Genomic DNA, 24,473 nt, shown 5'->3' with positions numbered 1-24,473 from the left:
ACGGAACAGACAAGGCCAAAAACCTGTAAGAGCTGTAAGAAATCTCAATTAATTAGCACAATACACAACAATTTTTTTTTAATTTTTTTTTAAAGACAGACATCTACAACAAAAACTCACGTACGCTAAGTGCCGAACACTGGATTTTGATAGCTATGATAACAACCCATTAGGACTAAGGCTGTTGCCCCAGCTGTTGTCGTTAATGCAGATTCAGTGGCCCAATGGGTTGGTTTTGTATTCTAGCTAAACGCGCAGCAATAGCCATCTACAACAAAAACTCACATACGCAATATACAGAACACTGGATTCTGATAGTTATGATAACTATGTAACATACCCGCCTGAAGGCACAAATCCGGATGAGAGACGTAGATATGATCCAGGAGTGTGCGCTTTTGGTCGTTGCTGTGGTGATCAGTAAGTTCTATTCTGTATTGGTCAAGTGCAAATGGAAAAGATGTGTCTTAAGATGTTTTTTAAGAATGGCTACAGACTCGGCAGCACGAATTGAGATCGGCAGGTCATTCCACCAGGTGGGAACGGTCCAGGAAAATGTCCGTGAGAGCGATTTCATGCCTCTTTGGGATGGAACCACGAGGCGCCGCTCACTCGCAGAACGCAAGCTTCTGGAGGGTGTGTAAGTCTGAACAAGTGAACTTAGGTATATTGGTGCAGAGCCAGTGGTTGTTTTGTAGGCGATAACTAGTGCCTTGAATTTGATGCAAGCAGCCATTGGCAACCAGTGCAGTTTGATGAAGAGAGGCGTAACATGCGCTCTCTTCGGCTCATTAAAGACCACTCTCGCCGCTGCATTCTGGATCAGCTGCAAGGGTTTGATGGTGCATGCTGGAAGCCCAGCCAGAAGAGCATTACAATAATCCAGTCTGGAGAGAACAAGAGCTTGAACCAGGACTTGTGCAGCCTGTTCTGATAGGAAGGGTCTGATCTTTCTAATGTTGTATAAAGCAAATCTGCAGGACCGGGCTGTTGCAGTAATGTGGTCAGTGAAGTTTAACTGGTCATCAATCACAACTCCAAGGTTTCTTGCTGTCCTTGATGGAGTTATGGTCGATGAACCAAGCTGAATGGAGAAATTTTGATGAAGTGCTGGGTTGGTTGAAAAAACAAGTAATTCTGTTTTTGCAAGATTGAGTTTAAGATGATGCTCTTTCATCCAGTCAGAAATGTCTGTCAGACAGGCAGCGATACGAACACTGACTGTAGGATCATCTGGTTGAAATGAGAAGTAGAGTTGAGTGTCATCAGCATAGCAGTGATAGGAGAAGCCGTGTTTCTGAATGACAGAACCTAATGATGACATGTAGATGGAGAAGAGAAGTGGTCCAAGGACTGAGCCCTGTGGAACCCCAGTAGCTAGATTATGTGACTTAGACACTTCACCTCTCCATGACACCCTGTAGAACCTACCAGAGAGGTAAGACCTGGACCACTGGAGAGCAGATCCTGAGATCCCCGTCCTCTTAAGTGTTGACAGGAGGATCTGGTGGTTAACTGTGTCAAAAGCAGCAGACAGATCCAGCAGAATGAGCACTGAGGATTTGGAAGCTGCTTTTGCCAGTCTCAGTGCCTCAGTTACCGAGAGCAAGGCAGTCTCGGTCGAATGGCCGCTTTTGAAGCCGGATTGGTTGTTGTCTAGGAGGTTGTCCCGTTCAAGAAACATAGAGAGTTGATTGAACACAACTCGCTCAAGGGTCTTTGCAATGAAAGGCAGAAGGGATACCGGTCGGTAGTTTTCTAAAAGTGCTGGATTCAGAGAGGGTTTCTTAAGCAGTGGGGTTACCCGAGCCTGCTTAAATGCTGTGGGAAAGGTTCCCGTGTGAAGAGAAGTGTTGACAATGTGAGTGAGTGCAGGAGTGATTGAAGAAGAAATAGCCTGAAGGAGGTGAGTGGGAATAGGATCAAGTGGACAGGTAGTAGGGTGATTGGAAAGGATGAGTTTAGAAATATCTGCCTCGGAGAGTGGAGAGAAGGATGGAAGCGTGTTCGTGTTAGTTGTTGAGATGTGCGTGTCAGTTTGTGATGAGGAGAACTGTTTGCTAATGAGAGCTGTTTTGTTGGTGAAAAATGATGCAAAGTCATCAGCTGTAAGAGTTGATGAAGGAGGGGGAGGAGGTGGACAAAGGAGAGAGGAGAATGTTTTAAAGAGTTGGCGAGAGTCAGAGCAATTGTTGATTTTGTTGTGGTAGTATGTTGTTTTAGCAGTGGAGACATTTGTAGAGAAAGAAGAGAGAAGAGACTGATAAAAGGCAAGGTCAGTATTGTTTTTAGATTTCTGCCATTTCCTCTCTGCCGCCCTGAGTCCAGAGCGATGTTCACGGAGAACTTCAGACAGCCAGGGGGCAGATGGGGTGGGGCGGGCTGGTCTGGATGAAAGGGGGCAAAAACTGTCTAAGGAGGATGCAAGAGTGGAGCAAAGAGTGTCGGTAGCACTGTTAGTGTCCAGTGCTGAGAACTGAGCAGGTGGAGGGAGTGAAGATGAAACCATAGTGGATAGGCGAGAGGGAGAGAGTGAGCGTAGATTACGCCGAAAGGTAATCTGTGTAGGAGTACGTTTTGTATCAGGAGTCAGTATGAGGTTAAGAGTGATGAGAAAGTGGTCTGAGGTGTGTAATGGAGTAACTAAAGTGTTGTCCGTGGAGCAGTTGCGTGTGTAGACCAGGTCTAATTGGTTACCTGATCTGTGAGTAGCCGTAGTAGATACTAACTTAAGGTCAAATGAAGTCAGTAGAGTGCTGAAGTCTGCAGCTAGGTGTTTATCAAGATGGATGTTGAAGTCACCAAGCAGAATCAGTGGAGTGCCATCCTCAGGGAAGCTAGAAAGTAACACATCCAACTCCTCCACAAAGTTACCGAGGTGACCTGGAGGACGATAGACCACTACCACATGGATTTTAACAGGGTGAGTAATAGTGATTGAGTGCGATTCAAATGAATTGGCCGGTAGAGACGGTAATGGATCAAATTTCCAATCATTTGAGATAAGCAAACCAGTACCCCCACCCCTCCCAATAGGCCGAGGAGTGTGTGACAAAGTATAATTGCTTGAGAGTGCTGCAGGAGTGGCAGTGTCCTCTGGTTTGATCCAGGTCTCAGTTAGGGCCATGAGGCTAAGCTGAGAATGAGTCGCAATAGATGAAATAAAGTCTGCTTTGTTTACAGCCGACTGGCAATTCCAGAGACCAATTGGAATAAAGAGTAAAGTAGCAGAGGATGTTAGGATATAGCGCAAATTATTAGGATTACGGCGTCTCGTGCGTACAGAGCGTGATTTACGAGTGCTAGTAGATAGAGTTGAGATTTGAAAGCACATGGTGAATACAGATCAGAGAAAAGGCCAGATAGGAATTAGAGCCGAACACAAATAATGAAAAGGAAGATGATACTCAAGTGCCTTGCCGGGGTCCTTGCTCGGGCGGAGTTGCACTGGGAAGAGTTGAAGTCTTTACACTCATAGGTCTTCACACAAGGAGGGCTTCACACTGCCGCGGACTATCACGCTATTTATACTCACTTGAGTATCGTTATTGAAAGCAGCTGGGAACGCCCCCAACAAACTCACTCCCAACGTGGCAATGACCAAACAAATGCTAACTCAACAAATGCTAACTCCCACACACACCGAGAGAATATACCAAAACTAATAATACACACCTCTGCACTACACAGACACACTTATCCAACAACAAATGAACAAACAATCAAATGAGAAAAGTTACAAACACTTACAGAGTAGTTGTCTATCAGTCAATTTAATTGCTCCTCTCTAGCTCTATTTTACACTTCTTCTTCTGAATCAGTTTATGATTCAAACATATGTGGCCGAATTTAACCAATATTTCCACCTGCCATCGTGTAGCATTTATTACAGTAAAGTTGACTCAGTGGATCAGGTTTTCTGGCGAGTGAGTGGAGGCGGGGCTAATTTGCATATTCATGGATCTGCGTAACCTAAAATGAAGCAAGGGTGTAGAGTAATGCCGCGTTCTAGGCAACCTGTAACCCATGTTTTTCCAACCTTCTACCTGTGAAAGGGCACTGGAACGGCAGTCCAACCTGTAAGAGTGGCATGGTCATTTGTAGCTTGATTGTGTCTGGCTTCCGGTGGTCACAAAACATTTTAAAGCTTGCTTCCTCATTGTAAAATAAGGTGAATACTCTTATGGTTTGTCCGAAATCACATACTGTCTGAGTAGGTACATTTTAATTTGAACTTCGCGACCGTTAAAAAAAGTATGTGTTATATGCTATGGATGAATGTAATCCAGAGTGTCTCATTATCATGTGACCTACTAGCGTCAGTTTCACCTCCATTCATAAAGGTCACCTCCTTTCATAAATGTCCTGTTTCGCTTCACCTCCATTCATAAATGTCCTGTGGCCTCATGGGATAGTAAAGTGTCCATCAAATGCGCACTTCAGAATTTAGAATTAGTTTGATTACGCGTTACTGAAAATATTAACGCCGTTAGTAACGCCGTTTATCTATAACGCCGTTATTCCCATCACTGGTTATATGATATTGATGTGTGTAGTATGAATGTAAATCCAGACTGTCTCATTATCATCTGACCTACCAGCGTCAGTTGCGTTGCTTCACCTCCATTCATAAATGTCCTGTGGCCTCATGGAATAGTAAAGTGTCCATCAAATGCGCACTTCAGAATTTAGCTGGAAGTAGTAGGTCATCCAGGTACTTTTCGCCAACGGTTTTCTCAATACTATGAATTCAGACATATAACTGTTGGCGTACTGTTTATCGCATACTATTTATGAGGGAAGTATTTTATTTTACTTTACTCTTATTTAAATTCCTGCAGCTTAGCAAATGCTGTTTGTTTTATTTTTGCATTGAAATGTGGAGAATATAAATTAATTTGATTGAAAATATAAATTAGAATAATATAGTTGGATATAATGCAACATTACATTTTGACCCACAACCCTCAATGAAGTTGGACTTTTTTAGTAAAAGACTATGAAGCATCTCGTGTCTCATCTCGTGTCTAAGCTAAAGATGGTCAACTTTTTAAAAAACGTTTTTCTTATTCCATTCTCACATTTTTAAATGCCAAAATGCTGTGTGATCAGCCCCATAAAAAACATCTGCTGAGTAGGCAAGCTCACAAGGGTTTGAAACCAAGCCATTCAGGATTTAATCAATAAACATGAATGCTTCTAAAGAAAGGGATGCACACATATTTCCTTTTTTAACAATTTAGCATTAAATGCTTATTCATGGCAAGCTCTTTGTGTTTAGTAGCTGTGTCTTTGTTCTCTCTACAGACGCTGGCCAGATGTCTTATCATGTGGGACGAGATCGTTCCCAATGCTGATTGGGTGACCAGTAATGTGCCTCAGGTATGTTCGAGCTTTAACACTGCCGGATCCAACATTGCTTTCTGTTTCCAACTAGTTTATCAAAAGAGGAAGCACATTTTTTGCCTAAGGTCATGTTTTTACTTCCCCCTTCCCTGTAAGTTCATTGGTTGGTCAAATATTTAGCAATGCTTGTGTTGTGAAATGTGGAACTGTTTGGTCACTTCAGCTGTAGATGTGGTGTGAAGGTCATTGAGCAAGAGAGGAGGGACAGGAAGGTCATTGAGATGTCTTAAAAGTGTCTTTTATTAGTGAGGTAAATTCACCATGCAGCAATTGTTGCAGATCCAGTTTATTAAAGGTGCCCTAGAACGATTTGAAACAATATGTAACATTTTTCTCTAATATCTACATAGAGGGTATGTGGCTTATTTAAGGGCAAAATTGTCCAGATACAGTTTTACAGGTCCATTTACAACCCTATAAATTGTCCCTAGGATGTAATGCTCTGTTTTTGCCTTATTTAGAAGAGTGATGAATATTAATGTTGAGCTCTGCTCTGATTGGCTTATTTCAGCAGCTCACAGCAGTTCAGTAAAGCGGCTTGTGAGTCCTGACCGCTCTGACAGAACACAGACCGGCTAAATGACACACTTTAAGCAAAACATCTTAAATGGAGATTGATAAATTGCAGCTTACTTGTTTATCGGTGTTGTCAGATCATCCGCGCGCGAGAGAGAGCTTGCGTTCGTGCGGTTGCCAGATTTCAGTAATTAAATCCCCCAAACAGAGCTTTTCTGTGAAGAGAACTCGTATACTATCCAGTGTTTTACCTAAACATGCCCAATCTGGCAACCATATGCATGCGAGCTCTCTCTCGCGCACGGATGATCTAAAACACCAATAAACAAGAAAGCTGCATTTTATCAATCTCTATTGACTATCGTTTTAACTTATATGGTGGAAAAAGTGACGTTTGCTAGAAGGATCGCGTGAACGATCTGTAAGCAAAGTATCTACGGTTGTATTTTGTAATACAAAATAATATTACCCTTTGTCATTAGACACACTATTTAGTTTTGTTTGGTACTTGGAGTTTCCTATTGTTACTGTACTAGCATCTTGCGTCATCGAGACAATGCTGTCTCTCTAAGAAACACTTAAATTTAATCAGAAATTGTTTGAACAGCTAGTCAATAAGTGGATAAATTACTTACTGCTTGCAGGAATATAGTTGCCCCTTTCTTCAGTGAAGACACTGAGTGAAGCTTGCTTGAAATGGGCCGAACAAACAAACGATTTGTTGTGGTATCCGATTATAATAAACCTCAACCATAGCCGTTTTTGCTATCTTCGAGTGTCTGTTTACCATCAGTAGAGTCGGCTTGTTGGACAGATGCAAATGTTGGGAGCGTGCTTACGTAATGGTTGGGTTTACGTTGAGAAGCACTTTTTTTTCCGTTGAGTTTTTGATTTACGAGATTTACATAAGAAGTAGGAGGCAATGGTGTTTGAGACTCACAGTATGGGATGTCCATGTACTGAACTCTTATAATTTCACTATGGCAAGGTTAATTACATTTTTCATTCTAGGGCACCTTTAAGAAATGTATTCTGTTTGCTTTAGAAGTTCGCCCAACAGCCAGAGAGAGCTTTGAGAGTGTTTTGTACAAATCCAACTGTACTGTTAATGTAGTTGCTTTTAAATTCTTATCTTTGCATGCCAAAAATAAAAGACCAATCATAATTCAGTACTTAAGTATGGATGACGTCATCCCTGATGGGTAGTTTTTTGAATGTTTGAATGCTAAACATTCTATCAATGTACGTCGATGGAAAATCTCTGACCTCAAGTTAAAATTTAAAATAAAATAAAAAAACATTTATGGAAACCACAAATGGACAAAGCTCTAAATAAATACAAAAAGTCTTCAGTTTTACTGTTGCTGGCTTCTAGCACTGAGCTGACACATTATTGGTCATTGTTAGTGAACAGAGATGACGTGATGTCGTGTAGACAGTGTCGCGCCCTTTTAATACGATTAAAGCTAAAAATAAGCATGTTTTCAGATCATCAAAGAAAACATCGGAAACCAGGATCAGACGTCCGTCTCTGAGGATCTTAACATGGAGACTTTAGTGTGAGTAGCTGCCGACTCTGATTGATCTGTTTTCATCGACTTGTGTGATTTGTAGGAGATCCTTATGCCCACTGTTTCTCATTATGTGGAGGTGTTTTCTATAACGTTCCTTGTGTCTGACATGACTTTCCATTGACTATCTAAAGGTTTTGTTCCTTTTGATGAGTAAAATAAAGTTGTCTATGTTTCCACAGGCAAGCTCATGACTATATAATTGCCGGAGGCTGTCTGGCCGTGGGGTTTCGGTTTGCTGGGTCTGCAAATTCAGATGCTTTTGACTGTTTAGTAAGAGGACATTTACTTACCCATTACAGATGTGATTTTTCTAAAAGTTCTCTGAATATTCTAAGCATTTTCTTTCTCCTTTAGTACAAATTTGCCCGAAACTTCATGCAGTGTTTGACGACCTCCACTGCTACGGTGGTAAGTATTCATTGGCATCGATGGCATCCATCCTAATGTCACCAAAAATCCACGAATCAAAGTTCAAGCAGCTTTCGGTGTCCTCCAGACAGGGCAGTACAACCTGCAGACGTGTTTGAGCATGGTCCTCTTGGCGGTTTCTATGGTCATGGCCGGTTCAGGGAACTTAAAAGTATTGCAGCTGTGCCGCTTCCTCCACAAACGTACCTTTGGCGAGATGAACTATGGCTTCCACATGGCCCATCACATGGCCCTGGGCCTGCTCTGCTTGGGCGGAGGGAGGTTAGTTGATTTTGATTCTACCAAAATCATAATACCATTCAGTGAAATATACAAAATTGATATCACATCAGCTCTAAGTTCATCTTTACCCATACTACACATTTATTGTCGTTGTTTTTTTTTTGTAGTGTTTGCGAAGCCAAGCATCACTATTACTATAGCTATACTGTAGCTTAAAGTATTTAAGTATTTTTGTTGGGCAAATCTGAATTTGTCATCACATTGGTTCCCTTGAAAAAAAGGGTTTTCATTTAACTTTTGGATTATTACTCAAAGTTAAGGTTTATTATTGTTACACGTTTTGTTCATCAACATAATCTTCACAAATGAACCCGATTTGGAAGCCTAAATACAGTTGGCAGATGTAAAAAGCTTAAGTTAGGGTATAAACGAACAAACAACAACATCTATAGTCCAAACTAGCATTTCTCAAGACATGTAAACGCTTAAAAGAAACATGAGTGGGGTATTACTGCTTTTTATTTATTAATATATTTTATGTTGTTTTGAGCTTGTGTAAACAAGACCTAATTTCAGATTTCACAAAAAATCCATTCGCTTGATGGAACTGGAAGTTGAAAAATGCGAATGCTTAATGTTTTTCTGGGTTTAAGGGCTCATTCCTGCAGCACTATATTAAACTTTGGTTTTCAACTCCTACCACACAGGCATGAATAATTCTTCCGGATAAAGGTTGTTGGTATACGGCCAAGCAAAGCATGAGAGCATGCCAGCTACAATCAATGCTATTTATAACCGCAGATAAAGCATTATTGTATTTTTGTCCTCTGACTTTAAAACTACAATAATAGCTTTTAATCACAACACTTCCTCTGTTACGAAAGGGCTTCTTTATCTCCTTTGACCCCCCATTTTATTCTCCAATATATTATGCATTAAAGGAAGTTCATCCACAAAGGAATTCTGTTATTGTTTACTCATCCTCATGTCATTCATACTTCTACATATTGAAAGTTACATTTGGCCACACGATGCATGAGGATCATCATTGACGTCACATTTGCAATGATGCTTCTTCATGCACCAAGTTTAAAAGTGGAAGAAACCACATGACCTCACATGAACCATATCATTTACGTTATCCAAAAATGCCAGATGCCACCCTACATTCTTGCTGCTGTAAATATGAGAAAATAGCAAATGAATGGAAATGCGTGTGTGTGATGCAGTGAGCTGCAGGTGGTGTGGTGGGCCGGTACACAGGCGCTTGAACATTGTTAAAGCAAAATCATTTGACCTCTAACCAGGTCAATGAAAGGCACAGTAAGAGCCTCTCGTCCTGTCAGAACCTGTTCAAGTGCACTCTTCAACTCGGCCATTATTTTTAAGTGAGGCCTTTGAAAGAGCACAAATAGTAACAGTGAACAATGGATGACCAATTTCCCGCTCGCTACACAATTGCGTATGTCACATGCACTCTGAAATATTGCCTCCTGGGACAATTGAATATGCAGCATGTGCGTCCATTGTTTGGACTGTACAAATTTTCTGATGTCAGTTCTCATGTATTGTTCACTGATTTACATTTCCCTCACTCAGCTGGTAATATGCTGTCAGTCAAAAACCTAATCCAGACTGAAATATTTCTGACATACTTTTTTCCTACAGATACACCCTCAGCACCTCCAACTCCGCTATTGCTGCCCTCCTTTGTGCACTTTATCCTCATTTTCCTGCTCACAGCACAGACAACAGGTAGATACACATCAGCTGCTCACACACACACACACACACACACACAAACACAATGAGCCAATATGGCTGTATTGTCTTCACTTCTGAGGAAAACCACTTCCACTTTTACTGTAAAAGAAACTTGTTACCTAGAATCGTGAATGTGTTTGTGTTAATTGCCTTTATCTTCATGGTGTCAGCATGTCATTTTATACATTAGGCACTTAAAAATGTGTGAATGTCTTTGCATTAGATGACGAAGGATTAAAGCAAGTGACATTTATTTTAAAGAAACTGCACAATCACACTTTTTTAAATAAATTTAAATTTTAAATAAAACAATACGTCTAAGCTGCTGCCGAAATCGCATACTGTATAGTTGGTACTACATTTGGATTGAAACTTAGTTCGCAACTGAAAGTATGTTCTATATAGTATGAAAGTGTGTAGTATAAATGAACGCACTACATCTGCTTTGTTGTCAATGTCATATGACCTACAACATCATATGGGTCGCTTCAATGGCATTCACAAATCCTCTCCTGTGGCATCATGGGATAGTTTATAGTAAAGTGTCTATCGGATGTGGACTTCGGAGTCTCACTAGAAGTAGTAGGTAATTTAAGTACTTTTTACCTACTGGTTAAAAAATACTATGAATTTGGACATGCTTCTCAGGTCGCATATTGTTTTTCACCCACCACTATTTAGGCATATTCAGATGCAGCGAAAAATGTACAGTAAACATACTTACTGAGGAGACTGTATTTGATTTTTGCCTCAACCACAAAAAACAGAAAGGACCATAAACCTTTCACTTGACAGTAGTTGTGTCAGACTGGTGGATAGGTTTGGGTTTTAGGCTGGAAGCAGGGCTTTACATTAACTTTTTTGCACACTAGCCACTCAACATTTTCACAATTTTGACATCAATACCATGGGGAAAAACTGCCATATAGATATATTTTAATATTGTCTCATAATTTGGCAGCAGGTTTATTAGGCTGTTGTCACTTTAAGACCTGATGCACGTATCCATTATACTGTTACACATGCGTTTTCTTTCTCAACTGTTTACGTTCACTAAAAGAGAACTGACTTTGTTTACGTGAATTCTCACCGAGACCGGGCATTTTGATATTATTTTTTGTGTATTTGACTGTTTAAGCATAATGAGCAGCAAAAAATAACTAAATTTTGTACTGAGAGGTGGCTTTGTGCTGCACTTTGGTAAAGTATAATTTGGTAAAGCCTGATCTGTCGGCGATTTGATTTCGCCCGGCAGCTCGGTCTGGAAACCTGTATATTAATTTCTACTGCTTCTGTTACACTTTTGCAGGAACCAATCATAGACTGGCTTATCCACCTGGCGCGCTATTGGCGGGTTTAACACGATGACAGATAGAGAAACGATGGGTAGTTTCCCGTTGATCAGGCCTCTTGTGGTTTGATTGGCTGAAGGACTGTCCAATTGCATACAGAGTGATTCAAATAATGCTTGTAATAAATAATGTAATAAATGTAATAATGTAATAAATAATGATCTTGTGCAGTAGAAAATACAGAGCAGACTCTCCAGACCAATGTTCAATTTTATATTGAGCTTGGTCTGATGATAGCCAGACATGGTGTGACCACAAAATCTGCAGGTATGAGTAAAATTCGAGCTCTGTAACACCAACTATAGTCATCCGGAGCAAAAGAAGCGAGTGAGTGAGTGGAGGCAGGCTTGTGTGTCACTCGCTGTCGGAGAGATGAGAGAGCGAGAGAAAGAACAGCTGGCATAGTCTGTCTATTCGGTGGAAAATTAGTATTAGAAGCGTTTCAGATATTTCAGTATCGATATGAGTACAAACATTGCACTTAGTTTATTATTTCAGATGCCTTTTAAAAAGACTACAATAATTTTATTTTATTTATTAGCCTTTATTCAATTTATTCAAGTGAAATTGACTTTATTTATTCAAATTTATTCAAGTGACTGCAGTACATGCCACCGCAAAAATACACATGCATTTGGCTGATGTTAATGTCAAGCTTTAAATTAGCTTTTTTTGTTTCTCCTAAACATATGTTCCTGTTCTTCTTTAAAGGTATCACCTTCAGGCGTTGCGCCACCTGGCTGTGCTCGCAGCAGAACCTCGTCTGCTGGTTCCTGTAGACGTGGACACTCTCAAACCCTGCTACGCTCTGCTAGATGTCACCTACAAGGTATGTGCCGCACGCCTTTCAAAACGTACACTTGCATGCCGTTACAGTCAGTGTTATTTTAGTATTATTTATATATTATTATAGTGATTATTCATTTTTAGAAAAAAGCTTTTATATTATATCATTAAAGATGAATTTGACCTTCATTAACGGGTCAAAAAGCCTCTTTAAACGTGCACCGCAAACACACATTCAGATCTGACACGTTTCACGATCCCAATTCTTTATTCAAATCACTATGTTTTTCTCAATAAATATACTTGAATACCATTTGTTGTTGAAGACTGTGTAATTAGCACGCAGCTCAACATTGAGTCCCATTGCATGTGAAGCCATCGGGCCACATCAAAGAGATTCTTGGGTGATAAACGTAGCGAAGGACTGTTGAAGGTTGACCGTGGCGTCGGACCGTGTCTCTCCTGCTGCTTTGAGAGGACTCATCTTTTCAATTAAATGACGCCAGCCAAAGGAATGGGACCAGCTGTTTACAGCAATTACAAGGACGTCTTTGCTCACGCAGGCATAGAGTCACGCATAGCAGACGTATACATTGTGATGCAAGGCATTCTGTTTCTAATCTGTTTGTGCGTGCATGTGGTATATGTTTAATAGGAGACGCAGTGGTACGAAGAGACAACCGTGGAGTTGATGGCTCCCACCATGCTGCCTGAACTTCACCTTCTGAAACGGGTAACAAATTAAACTTCCACTTCCAAGAATAGCTCATATGAACTCCCTCAAGCTGACCTTTAATTTTTTTCTCTTTGCATCCAGATTAAGGTAAAAGGTCCAAGATATTGGGAGCTAAACATCGACATCAGTAAAGGAACCCATCATCTGCAGTAAGTCTGGATGTAGATTAACAGAGAAAGGGTCAAACTAAACCGCTTTGAGCTTTGCTCCAAAACCTCAGCTGCCTATCTAGACAGTCTTTTGAGGCATCGTAGCCCCGGCCCAGATGCAAACGCTTTCCCAATAGGTGGGCAGCATTTTCGTTTTGCAATCTAAGGAGCAACACATGTTCTTCAAAATAAAGCAATCCCAGAATGCACTGTGACAAGCTCAGGGGGGAAAAAGGAAATCATACAAGATGCTGAAATCATATTTAAATTAATATTATATAATTAAATTAAAATTAATTTTTGTCAAATAAATGCAGCCTTGGTGAGCATTTTGAAGGAGACTTCTTTCAAAAACAAAAAAATCTTACAGACCCTTAACTCTTGAACGGTAGTGTAGTTTTATGCTTAAAGAATTAGTTCACTTCAAAATGAAAATCTCCTGATAATTTACCCACCCCCATCTCATCCAAGATGTTCATGTCTTTTCTTTCTTCAGTCGAAAATAAATGTATTTTTATTTTTCTCCTCATTATAGACTTCTATGGCAATCAAAATGTTGAAGGTCCAAATCAATGCAGTTCCAAAGGGCTTTGAAGGGCTTCAGAGGCTCTGCACGATCCCAGACGAGGAATAGGGTCTTATCTAGCCAAGCCATTGTCATATTCAAATAATTAAATAAAAATGTATATATTTTTTAACCTAAATTGCTAATTTTATGCTGCTCTCCAGCTCGCCACAGATTGCATATTTATGCCGTAACTGTCATGCTCATTGTTTACAAAGCACTCGTACGAAGAATAATACAAATTTCCTTTAGCAAAAAGAAAAAAGAAAAAAAAAGGCTAAGCAACGATGTCGGGTGATTTTTAAGTTGAAGATGGAGTGTTTTTTGGTAAAGGGTGTTTGTATTTATCCTTTGTATTCAACGTTTGCTTGGGGCGGTACTTCCGCCTACGTCTAGCGTGACCGTTCCGGCATGATTGTGCAACCAGTGGCTTGTCACAGAGCAGTGCAAGATGAGCAATTTATATTAAAAAGTATATCAATTTTTTTTAGAAAATGACTGATGGCATTGCTAGATAAGACCCTATTCCTCGCCTGGGATCGTGCAGAGCCTCTGAAGCCCTTCAAAGCCCTTTAAAATGGCATTGATTTGGACCTTCAACATTTTGGTTGCATATAGTAGTCTTTAATGAGGATTAAAATCCTGGAATGTTTTCCTCAAAAAAAACATATTTTTCTTTTCAACTAAAGAAAGAAAGACACGGACACCTTGGATGAGATGGAGTGAGTAAAATGTCTGGACGTTTTCATTTTTAAGTGAACTAATCCTTTAAAGGTAAACACTTTTTTTCCAAAATTTGTTTAAACTTTCTTTATAAATCAATACATAATTAAAATGTAAGTACTCTGAAAAAGAAAGTATAAAAATTGAGTGTCTGTAGACCTCTCACGACTGTTTTAAAGACAGCTCATTATTTCCATTCACTCCACCTTCTCCCTTCTGGGCTCTTTCCAAAGCCACACCCCCAAAATTCATGAACGTGTCTCACCGACCAATCAGCTGGAAGACGCATTATTTACCTCAGACCAGTGTGCATGTAGTTACATCATGTCAGAATCACATGTAATAAAACATCTAACTTTATCAGTATGAATATAAACAAAATAAGATGTCTTTTAGTCCTCACTATCAAGCTAGAATACCGATACTGGTAAAGTTTAAAATATATTTTTGTTTGATTTGGTAATGAGCTAGTTATATTTATAAGGCAAAGAAAAAAGAAAATATGGGTAGCATCATGTTTTCCCAATAACATCAGTTATACTGTGATGAAGATGAATTTTGTGTAAGATTCATAACATATACTGTGTTTTGCATGTAAGAGTTTCCATGATGAAAACATTGTCGATTAGTAGTAGCTAAAGCTAACTTAGTTCTAAAAAAGTTCCTGGATGCGGTGTACTGGCTTTTACACATGCATTTTGTTATCTAAAAGTTAAATTTTGCGAAATTCAACACAACAGCGATCAACTTGAGCTAAGCATATTGAGTATTTATCATCTCTACTAATGGCTAAGTGTATAACATGTTAACTTTATGCTAAGTAATGTTATGTCAACTATATTAGGCAGTTTCATGAAAACATAAGCCAAAAAAATGTATAATCAAAATGAAAGATTACCTGTCCAGCAGAAATACAGCCAGCAATGAGTCGTTTTTCAGGTCCCTCAATTCTCACCATCGTTAAAAAGCCACGCAGATATTTACTCGAGTTTGATTTCTTTGTTTATCCAAAGACTTTTTGTGCATTGCCTTTTATTGTACTGTCTTCCTTTTTTGCATTGTTTGCCTTCGCTGAGTGTAAAAGCCTGCACTGTGAATTTTGAATGCTCTTTCTCTGCCATTATTTTGCCTAGGTTTCTTGCCTCTTGAACTGCTCAAATCAAACGGGTGCGCGTATGTGGACAGATCCTGTAGCGAAAGCGGTGATCACCATGGTAGTGAGAGAGTGACAGTCGCCCCAGCCAATCATTTGTTTCGTCCCGAACAAAAATAATGAGCGGTGTTTATTGCAGATTAAAAAGTCTAGAGTCACTCGATTTTTATACTCTCCTTTTCAGAGAACTTACATTTTAATTATGTATTGACATATAAAGAAAGTTTAAACAAATTTGGACAAAAGTGTTTTAGATCATTCCTATCTACCCTACCTTTAATGACATGCTTACATCTCAGACTAATCAATACCAGCTCTATTTGTGCGTCACCCGTTTAGTTCAGTTAGTATGCTGTTTTAGAAGGCAGCTCCTTATGTAGACAGCTCACTAGATTTGGGAACGGAGCTTAAAGGGTTAGTTCACCCAAAAATGAAATGTCATTAATGACTCGCCCTAATGTCGTTCCACACCAGTGAGACCTCCGTTCATCTTCAGACACAGTTTAAGATATTTTATATTTAGTTCGACAGCGTATCTAAGTGTATGCACACTATACTGTCCATGTCCAGAAAGGGAATAAAAACATCACCAAAGTAGTCCATATGTGACATCAGTTGGTTAAATAGAATCTCTTGAAGCATCGAAAATACATTTTGGTCTAGAAATAACAAAAACTACAGCATCAGTCTTCTCTTCAAATCTTTATTTGAGGCTTGAAAACAAACACAGAAGAGAACGCAATGCTGAATACATTAGGGCGAGTCATGACATAAATTTCATTTTTGGGTGAACTAACCCTTTAAGTTAACTGTGGCCAAAAATAGAGTGATTTGAGGTCATTCTGTTTTCTAGATCCATCCTGTCCAGAGACGGCGTTCTCTACGTGAAGCTGCGTGCCGGACAGCTCCCGTACAAGGACGACCCTCAAGGCTGGAAGAGTTTACTGGCCCCCAACCTCAACAATAGAAGCGCTGAGGTTCGCACTTTTAAGGTCGGTCTGTGTGCCCGAACAAACGACTGTCCACAAACTGGTTTGGCCAATGTCCGTCAATATTTACTGTCATATGTCTGTTTGTAAAGCTGCCATTTCATTCAAGCATTAAACCGTTCATGCAAATACAGAGGATAAAGGTATAAAGATGTTTCAGGATTATGTGCTGGGGTCTTGTGTTCCTAATTGGATTAATGCAGCATAATGTGCTCTTTCAAACTACAGCAATGAGCCATTTTTCCCCTTCCCTCCCACTCTTTCATCTCCTACACAGCCCGAGGCCATCTCAACCTTCACCTCAGATGCTGCTTTGGTCTCCTTCGCCGAATACTTCTGCAGAGCCTCGGAAAACATGAAGCATGTGAGACCATAAACATGTTGTTTTAAGGCAAAGTGCTTGGGTTGTGCAGTCGGAAAAAAGTGTTCATGTCCCTGCAGAGCTGCTGCATTCGTAAGGAAAGCAGTGTGGATACTAAAATCGCTGTCAGAGACAATTTCACTTCTGAGACAACTTGATCTTTTAAAAACTGTTTTGGTAAAGTGAAAGGCCTCTATGACAGATGAAAAGTTTTCACGTCAGTGTTTAGTAGAACAGCCGTGGGTTTTTATGTTAATGTATTTCAAGAGGGCTATTATGGGTCATTTTCATCTTAAAGCAATGTTCTGTGTTCTGTTATTAGGGTTGGGAATCAAAAATCGATTAGAATTCTGGAATTAGGTACTTAAGTTCAGGAATCGATTTCTCTTATCTGACTCTAAACCATTTAAGTGCAAGAAGACCCGTGCGCTGTTTTATATGCTCCACACACATACAAAGAGTGCACAGAAAAGCTGATTTGAAACCATTCAAGTGCAAGAAGACTTGTTCATCACTTTAGCTCTTAAAGGACATCATGCCATGAAAATGTCCACTCAATAAACCTTAAAAGATTTTAAAAAGATATCATTCACATTTTTTAGTCTTATTGCAAAACATTTAATTGTAGCTGAATACTGAACAAAAATAAACAGGCTAAAGAACAATTTAAAAAAAATACCATAGCAAAAACAACTAGCCTAACTAATATCAATTTCAAACATTATTATAGACTAGTAAGACTCGCAGATTAAAAAAGAACAAATAAACAAATTAGCAAAACTGAAAAAATATATGATTTATGACATAAATCTTTTAAGATTTTTAGGTATGCAGGTACAGAACTGCACTTTATATATAAAATATGCATTGCAAACGTTTAGGGTTGGGTATCGTTTGGGTTTTTTACGATAACGGTGCCAAACTGGTACTTTTAAAATGGTACCGGTGCCTGAATTGATACTAAAAAAAAGAAGAAAAAAATAGAGCCACAAAACGACGATGCATGACATTAAAGAATGGCTTTTTATTTAAAAAAATGTTTTACCATCTTCAAGGTTCAGCTTTTTATTTTGCTGAAATATTCTCTGGCTATTTTAGAATACATTGCCTTATTGTTCCATGACGAAGCATCGTGTTTCTCTAATGACACACAGCAGCCACAATAATGCTGTATCACAGATGTATTTTTTCTTTTTTATTCAAAATATAACATGTTAACTATATCATGAACTATATGGTATTCTGATTTTCAAATATATGTAAGTGAGTGTGTTTTGTCATAATGATCATGTTAGTTGATCTATAATGCGCGATGGGCGCTGCTATGTTAGTTTGCGCCTCACCAGAGAATCAAATGTGTCAGATTTATCGTAAATTTATCCTTGTCTCACGAAATGCATTAAAGTAAGTGACCACTGAACTGGGAGAAGAATAGAGTAAACTATATAGTTCCTTATAAAATGTGAATATGATATGAATAAGACGTAGTCAAAATTATAACTGTCTGAAAGGATAGTTATTGCCGCTTCCAAAGACATTAGTGTGTGTTTTTTGCTAGTATTTATGTGCATTTAAATGTCTGAAACCTAAAATAAACATGATGTGGTGAAAACATGGAATAGTTGTGATACGTGATGAGTGCTGAGCGCGTCTGTCTCTGGCACCAGCGCGTTTGAACTTAAGTGGGCAGCACTGAAATGAGGAACCGAAATCTGCGTTCGGATTTGGTCCAGTACATACTGGTTGTATAGTGGCACCAGGTTTCGGTACCCAACCCTACAAACGTTATTATAGAGATTTTAGCAGGTTTATTAGGCTGCTGTCACTTTAAGAGCTGCACGGATCCATTATACTGCTACACATGCGTTTTCTCTGTCAACTGCTTACGTTTACTTAAGACATAACGGCCTATGTTTACAAGAATATTTTGACATTTGTGTGTCTATTTGTTCGTCCAAATACAAAAAAATGCGTAAGAGAACTATACAGTATGAGAGGCGGCTTTCTGTGCGCTCGTTTCGGATGCGTGCGCAGCACAAAAAACAGTGCTAAGTCTTCTTGTGCTTGTGCTTGACATTTTTCTGTGCAAATTTTTTTTTTAAACATTGGAATCAAAACTAGGAATCAATAACAATCAGAATCAATAACCAGAATCTGAATCATTACAATTAAAATGATACCCAGCCCTATTTGTTATAGGTTAAGTTTTATCGGCAACATATTACTCATGTTGTTGAAAAATTATTTAGGCCTCACTCATTTTGCATAAATAAGCACAATTAATGCACTATAATGTGTAGAGTCATCCAGGATAGAAACATGTATGTTTTTAAAGAAACGGACATTTGGTTCCAAAGTAATTTGTAGTTCCTAGTTTCAGTACTTGCCTTTAAATAGAAAAATATATCCAAATCAAAAGCATGTCTCAAATACTCTCCGTACATTTCTTTAAGCTCTCTGGACATCATCTAGTATGTTGTCAAATACAACACGCAATAATGCAAATCGCCCCTCTCATTGTGTATAAACAAACGTCAAATGTGTTTATAGTAAATACTCTTATAATGGAAGCTCAGCAGGTGAGCGGGCGGTACCACAAATAAAAGCTTTCAGTTTCAAACGTATAACCGTAATACATCAAAGTAGGTTTATTGTCATTTCTTTCCTACTGTATGAGGTAGAAGAGAAAATGAAATGACTTCTGGAGCTTCGGTGCAGAACATTTAACAAGATAGTAAACACTGAATGCATCCCAACCGTCATGAAACCCTCATAAGGGACTGATTTGGAAACAGAAGATCGGACTTTATTTAGATAGTCTACTTTAGACATTCTACTAACTATAAGTTACTTTGCCACAGGTCAGCTAACTCTAACTTTGCAAGTACGATAGTGTTACCCACTCAACTCAACACCAGAGACTTAACAGTTATTATCAACAGAGTTTGACATTTAACTTGTTGCTTAACTAATGTCATGATATTCTAATAGCAAAACAGTATTAATATCACACATTTAGGGTAAACAAATCTATTTTAATTAGACATCTACTTTATTAAATCAGTTTATAATTGCCTTTGTTAAGGATTTATGCAAGCTACTTTAGTATACTATCTAAAATGACTATTTTATAAGACAGCGAAGTGAATATCAAGAGTGTGTCTTATGATGCCTTTAAATGCTGCCTACTGAGGCGACTCATCGGGTTTTGGACTGTTTGTGTCCCAGTAGCTATTAATATTAATGAATACAGTAAACATGAGAGTAAATATGACCTACTTTCCTGCTACACTTCCCTTATGTTGCATTACAATAAACATTTCCATTTCAAACTGAGGGATGAACTTTATTTTCTGTAGTAAGCAACTTCATGCCCCAGATGCACTTCAAAGACATGACGGTTTAAATAAATGAAAGTTGATGTATGGGTTGCGTTGCTGAAGTTTACACATGCTTTCTTTTTCTACAGAAGCAGGAGACGGTGGCTTTATTGTCAGCAATTCTGTATGAATGTGTGACACAGGAAAACCCAGAGATGCTGCCAACACACATCTCTATTGACCAGGTCAGTTACATGAAAGCATGAAAGCATTCATTAAAAATACATGAAAATTGTGCATTTTTTATTTTTTTGATCTTTTTTGTATTTAAACTTTTTAGTATTTTATATATATATATATATATATATATATATATATATATATATATATATATATATATATATATATATATATATATAATGTTTAAAAGTTTGCCGTCCTTAAGTCTCACCACGGCTGCATTATTTATTTAATCAAAAATACAGTAAAAACTGTAATATTGTGAGAAATTATTATAATTTCAATTATTACGGTTTTCTGTATGAATATATTATAAAAGGTCATTTGTTTCTCTATTACTCCAGTCTTCAGTGTCACATGATCCTTCAGAAATCATTCACTGTAAAAATTGTGCTATTTACTTAAAATTATGGTAATTACTTGTTAATTATGGTAACAATATAACACAATTTTTTTTGTTGTTGAACTTTTTAAGTTTTGATTTCTTTAATGAAATCTACCTAAAAACATCATGAAAAATCACCAAAGTGATTTAGTCTTTGAAACAATTTAATATTTTAAAAAATGCTTAATGTTGATTGTAAAAAGGGTATAAATTGGAGTGAATGGAATGACCTGTTTAATTTTGACTGAGGTATGTTGTACAATGAATATGCTGCCTATGCTGCCAGCACAGCACAAGTAGAAACAAACTTGTTATTGCACCGGCATTAGCAAAGTTATTGCTCACTGAGCAAAGAAACATGCAACATATTATTAGTATACATGCAGTTATCCACAATCTAACCATAAGCTCTACTCTTCTGCAGAATGGTAACGATCAAAACCTCAACATATCAGAAACTCAAAAGTGAAACATAGCTGATCATTAAACATTAACAGATATTTCCCTTCACTCAAAAACACAAAGTAACACTTAGTTATTCAACATGAACTCTCTATTTCCAGCCATATGCAAAGCATACTGGGAACTAACAATGCTGTCTCTAAATAAAATTGCACAATTGAGCTAATGCTCTTAAAATAAATAGGAAGCCTTTATTTCCCTTAATTTTATCAGCTTAACCGGTTCCTCAATTCAAGCTTTAAAATTGTTTAAATTTCCTTTGAAAAATTAGGAAACTCTCGGTTTTATTAGTAAAATGTTCTTAGTATTTTCTATAATACAACACTGAACCACATTTTTAAAAGAAAATATACAAACTATTTTCAATGATCACCTTAATTTATTTGTGAAAATTACAAGACCCATGGTTCATTTTTTACAGTGTTGATGATCTGCTGCTCAAGAAACATTTATGATTATTATTAATGATGCAAATTTCAGTTAATATTTCTGTAGAAACCATAATACCTTTTCAGAATTTAACATTATATAACATTATAAATGTCTTTACTGTCACTTTTATACACTTTAATGCATCCTTGCTGAATAAGGGTATAATTTTGAACCATAGAGTATATTTTCCCTCGATCATGTCACAATAATTCTTACGTTTCTGGTGATTGCTGTTGTGATTGGAGTGCATTTTGACAGGAGTTGTTACACAAGTTAACTGCACTATAATGGGTTGTTCGCGCAGAACGCCATTTTTCGTGCTTGCGTCTTGTAGCGCATGACACGGCTTTCAAGAACTTTGCATTTAGACCTTGCGTTTTTTTCTTTACACTGACATGTCGTGTATTTTTAAGAGTTGGTACACATTCTGTGTGAACTGGTCCTAAGATTTGTGTGTGTGTGATGCTCTCTGTAGGCCGTGCGGACTCTGGAGCGGGGCGATCTTTGCGAGACGTTCAGTCTGTGGCAGATGAAGCTGGTGTTGGAGCTGTGTGAGAGCAGGGTCCTGCAGCAGCGGCTCAGAGAGACACACCAACAGACCCGGGGCCTTCTGCTCAACTCTGAGTTCCTGCCCGTCATGAAGAGCTCAGCCGACCGAGCCCTGGATCAATGGCTCTGTGGTGAGTAACAGGACAAAGGGCATCAGCGTCTAGAGGCGTCTTTACACAGATGAGATAAGGCTGTTCTGTGCCTGCTCAAAATCCCGTGTAAAGATGCAAAGCAGCATAAAAATCAGACTAAATGATAGGGCTGGGTATTGACACAAATTTCATGATTCGATTTTCAACTCACAAGCCTTCGATTTTGATTCGATTTGATTCAATATTGATTATTTTGTGGATATATATCAGGTACAATATATGTTCTCAAGGAAAACATCTCTTGACTAACGCTGTAATGGGAGTCAGTTGGTTCATTACTGTAATATTGAAGGTAAAAATTAGCTGATTTCTGTACAACACTTAAATTACACTCAATGTTTTTTTATAATAATAAAGTTATAATATTAACTTTACAATTACATAATCATATTTCTACTCCAATTAATTTGTTGAAATTAACACACATTTTTAATGGTGGCTGGATTTATTAATACATGCATTACATTTTGAAGACCATTGATAATTATTATGAATATGTAATATGGTGAATATATTTATCAAAATGCTTATGAGTTTATGGACACTATATGGTTTTTCTGAGGTAAATATAATGTTACATGATCATTTACAAGCTGCTTTACTGGCATCTTTCTACAGTTGAAACTGATTGAGCAATCACATGAAACATGACATGGATTTTGGAAAGTTGTAATGTATCTTGTAGCATACTTCAGATGCTCATCCATGTTTATTTCACACTGTAACTGGTATTCGCCTTATTCACCTGGCGGCCATTTTGAAAACTCTAACGCCATTGTGGGGTACACAAACCCGGAAGCTGGACTCCGATACAGTACTAATCAGTAGCACCATTCTGTTTCACTGCACTTCGTCACTCAGGAAAAAACCCTACAGAGGACAAACCTTTCATCCTTTTCCGGAGGATAAGGGATTACATGGAGAGTGGATTAAAAAAATATCAGAAGGGATCCTGGTCGTAATTTCTGCATTTTACTACAGACGAAGTTCGAAAGACTCAAGCAATAGCAAGACTGGGACATGTCAAGTCAGCTTTATTTAGCGCTTTTACGATACCGATTGTTCCAAAGCAGCTTCACGGTGTAAACAGGACAATATTGCAACAAAATTTGATTCGGCTGTAGTCATTCTGGAGAAAACGGTGATGTTATCAGCTTATTTTAATCTATTATATAGTGTCAACGTGGGCAGATCAGTATTATAGTTGATACAGTTAATTTACATGTGGGAGATATGTGTATGTATAAGCTACTGGATCTTCATATATGTAAAATAAAATGTCCATTTATCTAAAGTACAATTTTATTACACATGGATGATGTCTTTCATAACTTTACAACTGAACATCAGAAAGAAATAAGTCATTCAAAAACATTGATAGGCATACTGGTCTAGGTTTGTAAATGGTAACTATGTACATTTATTGGTATGGAGGAATACAAATGGCCTGCTTGTATATTGTGCTGTAGTATGGAAAAACGTACCAGAAAAGGGCAGAACATTAGAAATTACATTAGGAGGAAAATTAAAAAACATTAACAAATGAAATATATATACATAAACATATTATCAGTGATGCATTACATGATTTTGTTACACACAGCAGGCAGAAAGTGAGTGACACAGAATGCTGCTACTGATTAGTACTGTATCGGAGTCCAACTTCCGGGTTTGTGTACCCCACAACGGCGTTAGAGTTTTCAAAATGGCCGCCAGGTGAATAAGGCGAATTAAAGCGAAGGAGATATTTCATGTGCTGCTTCTCTTGAACTAAAGCGCTACAGCAATCTGTCACGCCACAGCGCCATAACGGTATTTATGTTTTTGAATTTCGTAATAAAATGGACGTCATTTGAAATCTGAGACTTTTTCATATCATTAGTAACAAAGCACAAAGAATATTGCGATTTATTGGATGGGAGGCGCACTACAATGTTCCGTTTATTGAACTGAAAACAGGATGACTAATTGATTGATTTAAGAATCAACATCGTTCGTCAAACTGAGAATCGATTAAAATCGAGAAATCACATTTTTTTTAATCCAGCCCTACTAGATGATGCGTGCTCTTACCCACCTTGAAGCCCATAACAATACACAGTTTAAAGTGTAAATGCATTTATGCCACCTCTAAACGGTATTAAACCGTCTGTGTAAAGATGCCTAATTCCCACTTCAGAAGCACTTCTGTGCCACCTTTGCAGTGTA

At 38.2% G+C, this 24,473-nt stretch overlaps 1 protein-coding gene across 2 annotated transcripts in view; it reads left to right on the top strand.

Annotated features, from left to right (window-relative positions):
• The window catches only part of anapc1 (anaphase promoting complex subunit 1), a 96,212-nt gene that overhangs the window by 69,013 nt on the left and 2,726 nt on the right, over positions 1-24,473 (top strand). For both annotated transcript variants that reach the window (XM_067420623.1, XM_067420622.1), the window contains exons 34-46: positions 5,308-5,382; positions 7,411-7,481; positions 7,676-7,766; positions 7,851-7,904; positions 7,993-8,186; positions 9,816-9,902; positions 11,975-12,092; positions 12,705-12,782; positions 12,867-12,934; positions 16,229-16,367; positions 16,642-16,728; positions 20,195-20,290; positions 22,040-22,244. In XM_067420623.1, the coding sequence (XP_067276724.1) occupies positions 5,308-5,382; positions 7,411-7,481; positions 7,676-7,766; positions 7,851-7,904; positions 7,993-8,186; positions 9,816-9,902; positions 11,975-12,092; positions 12,705-12,782; positions 12,867-12,934; positions 16,229-16,367; positions 16,642-16,728; positions 20,195-20,290; positions 22,040-22,244 (1,363 nt within the window). The remainder of the gene's footprint in view (positions 1-5,307; positions 5,383-7,410; positions 7,482-7,675; positions 7,767-7,850; positions 7,905-7,992; positions 8,187-9,815; positions 9,903-11,974; positions 12,093-12,704; positions 12,783-12,866; positions 12,935-16,228; positions 16,368-16,641; positions 16,729-20,194; positions 20,291-22,039; positions 22,245-24,473) is intronic.

The sequence above is a fragment of the Pseudorasbora parva genome, chromosome 17 (genome assembly GCF_024679245.1).
Source record: "Pseudorasbora parva isolate DD20220531a chromosome 17, ASM2467924v1, whole genome shotgun sequence".
In the NCBI taxonomy this organism is placed as follows: Eukaryota; Metazoa; Chordata; class Actinopteri; order Cypriniformes; family Gobionidae; genus Pseudorasbora; species Pseudorasbora parva.
This window is presented reverse-complemented; position numbering and strand designations above follow the sequence as displayed.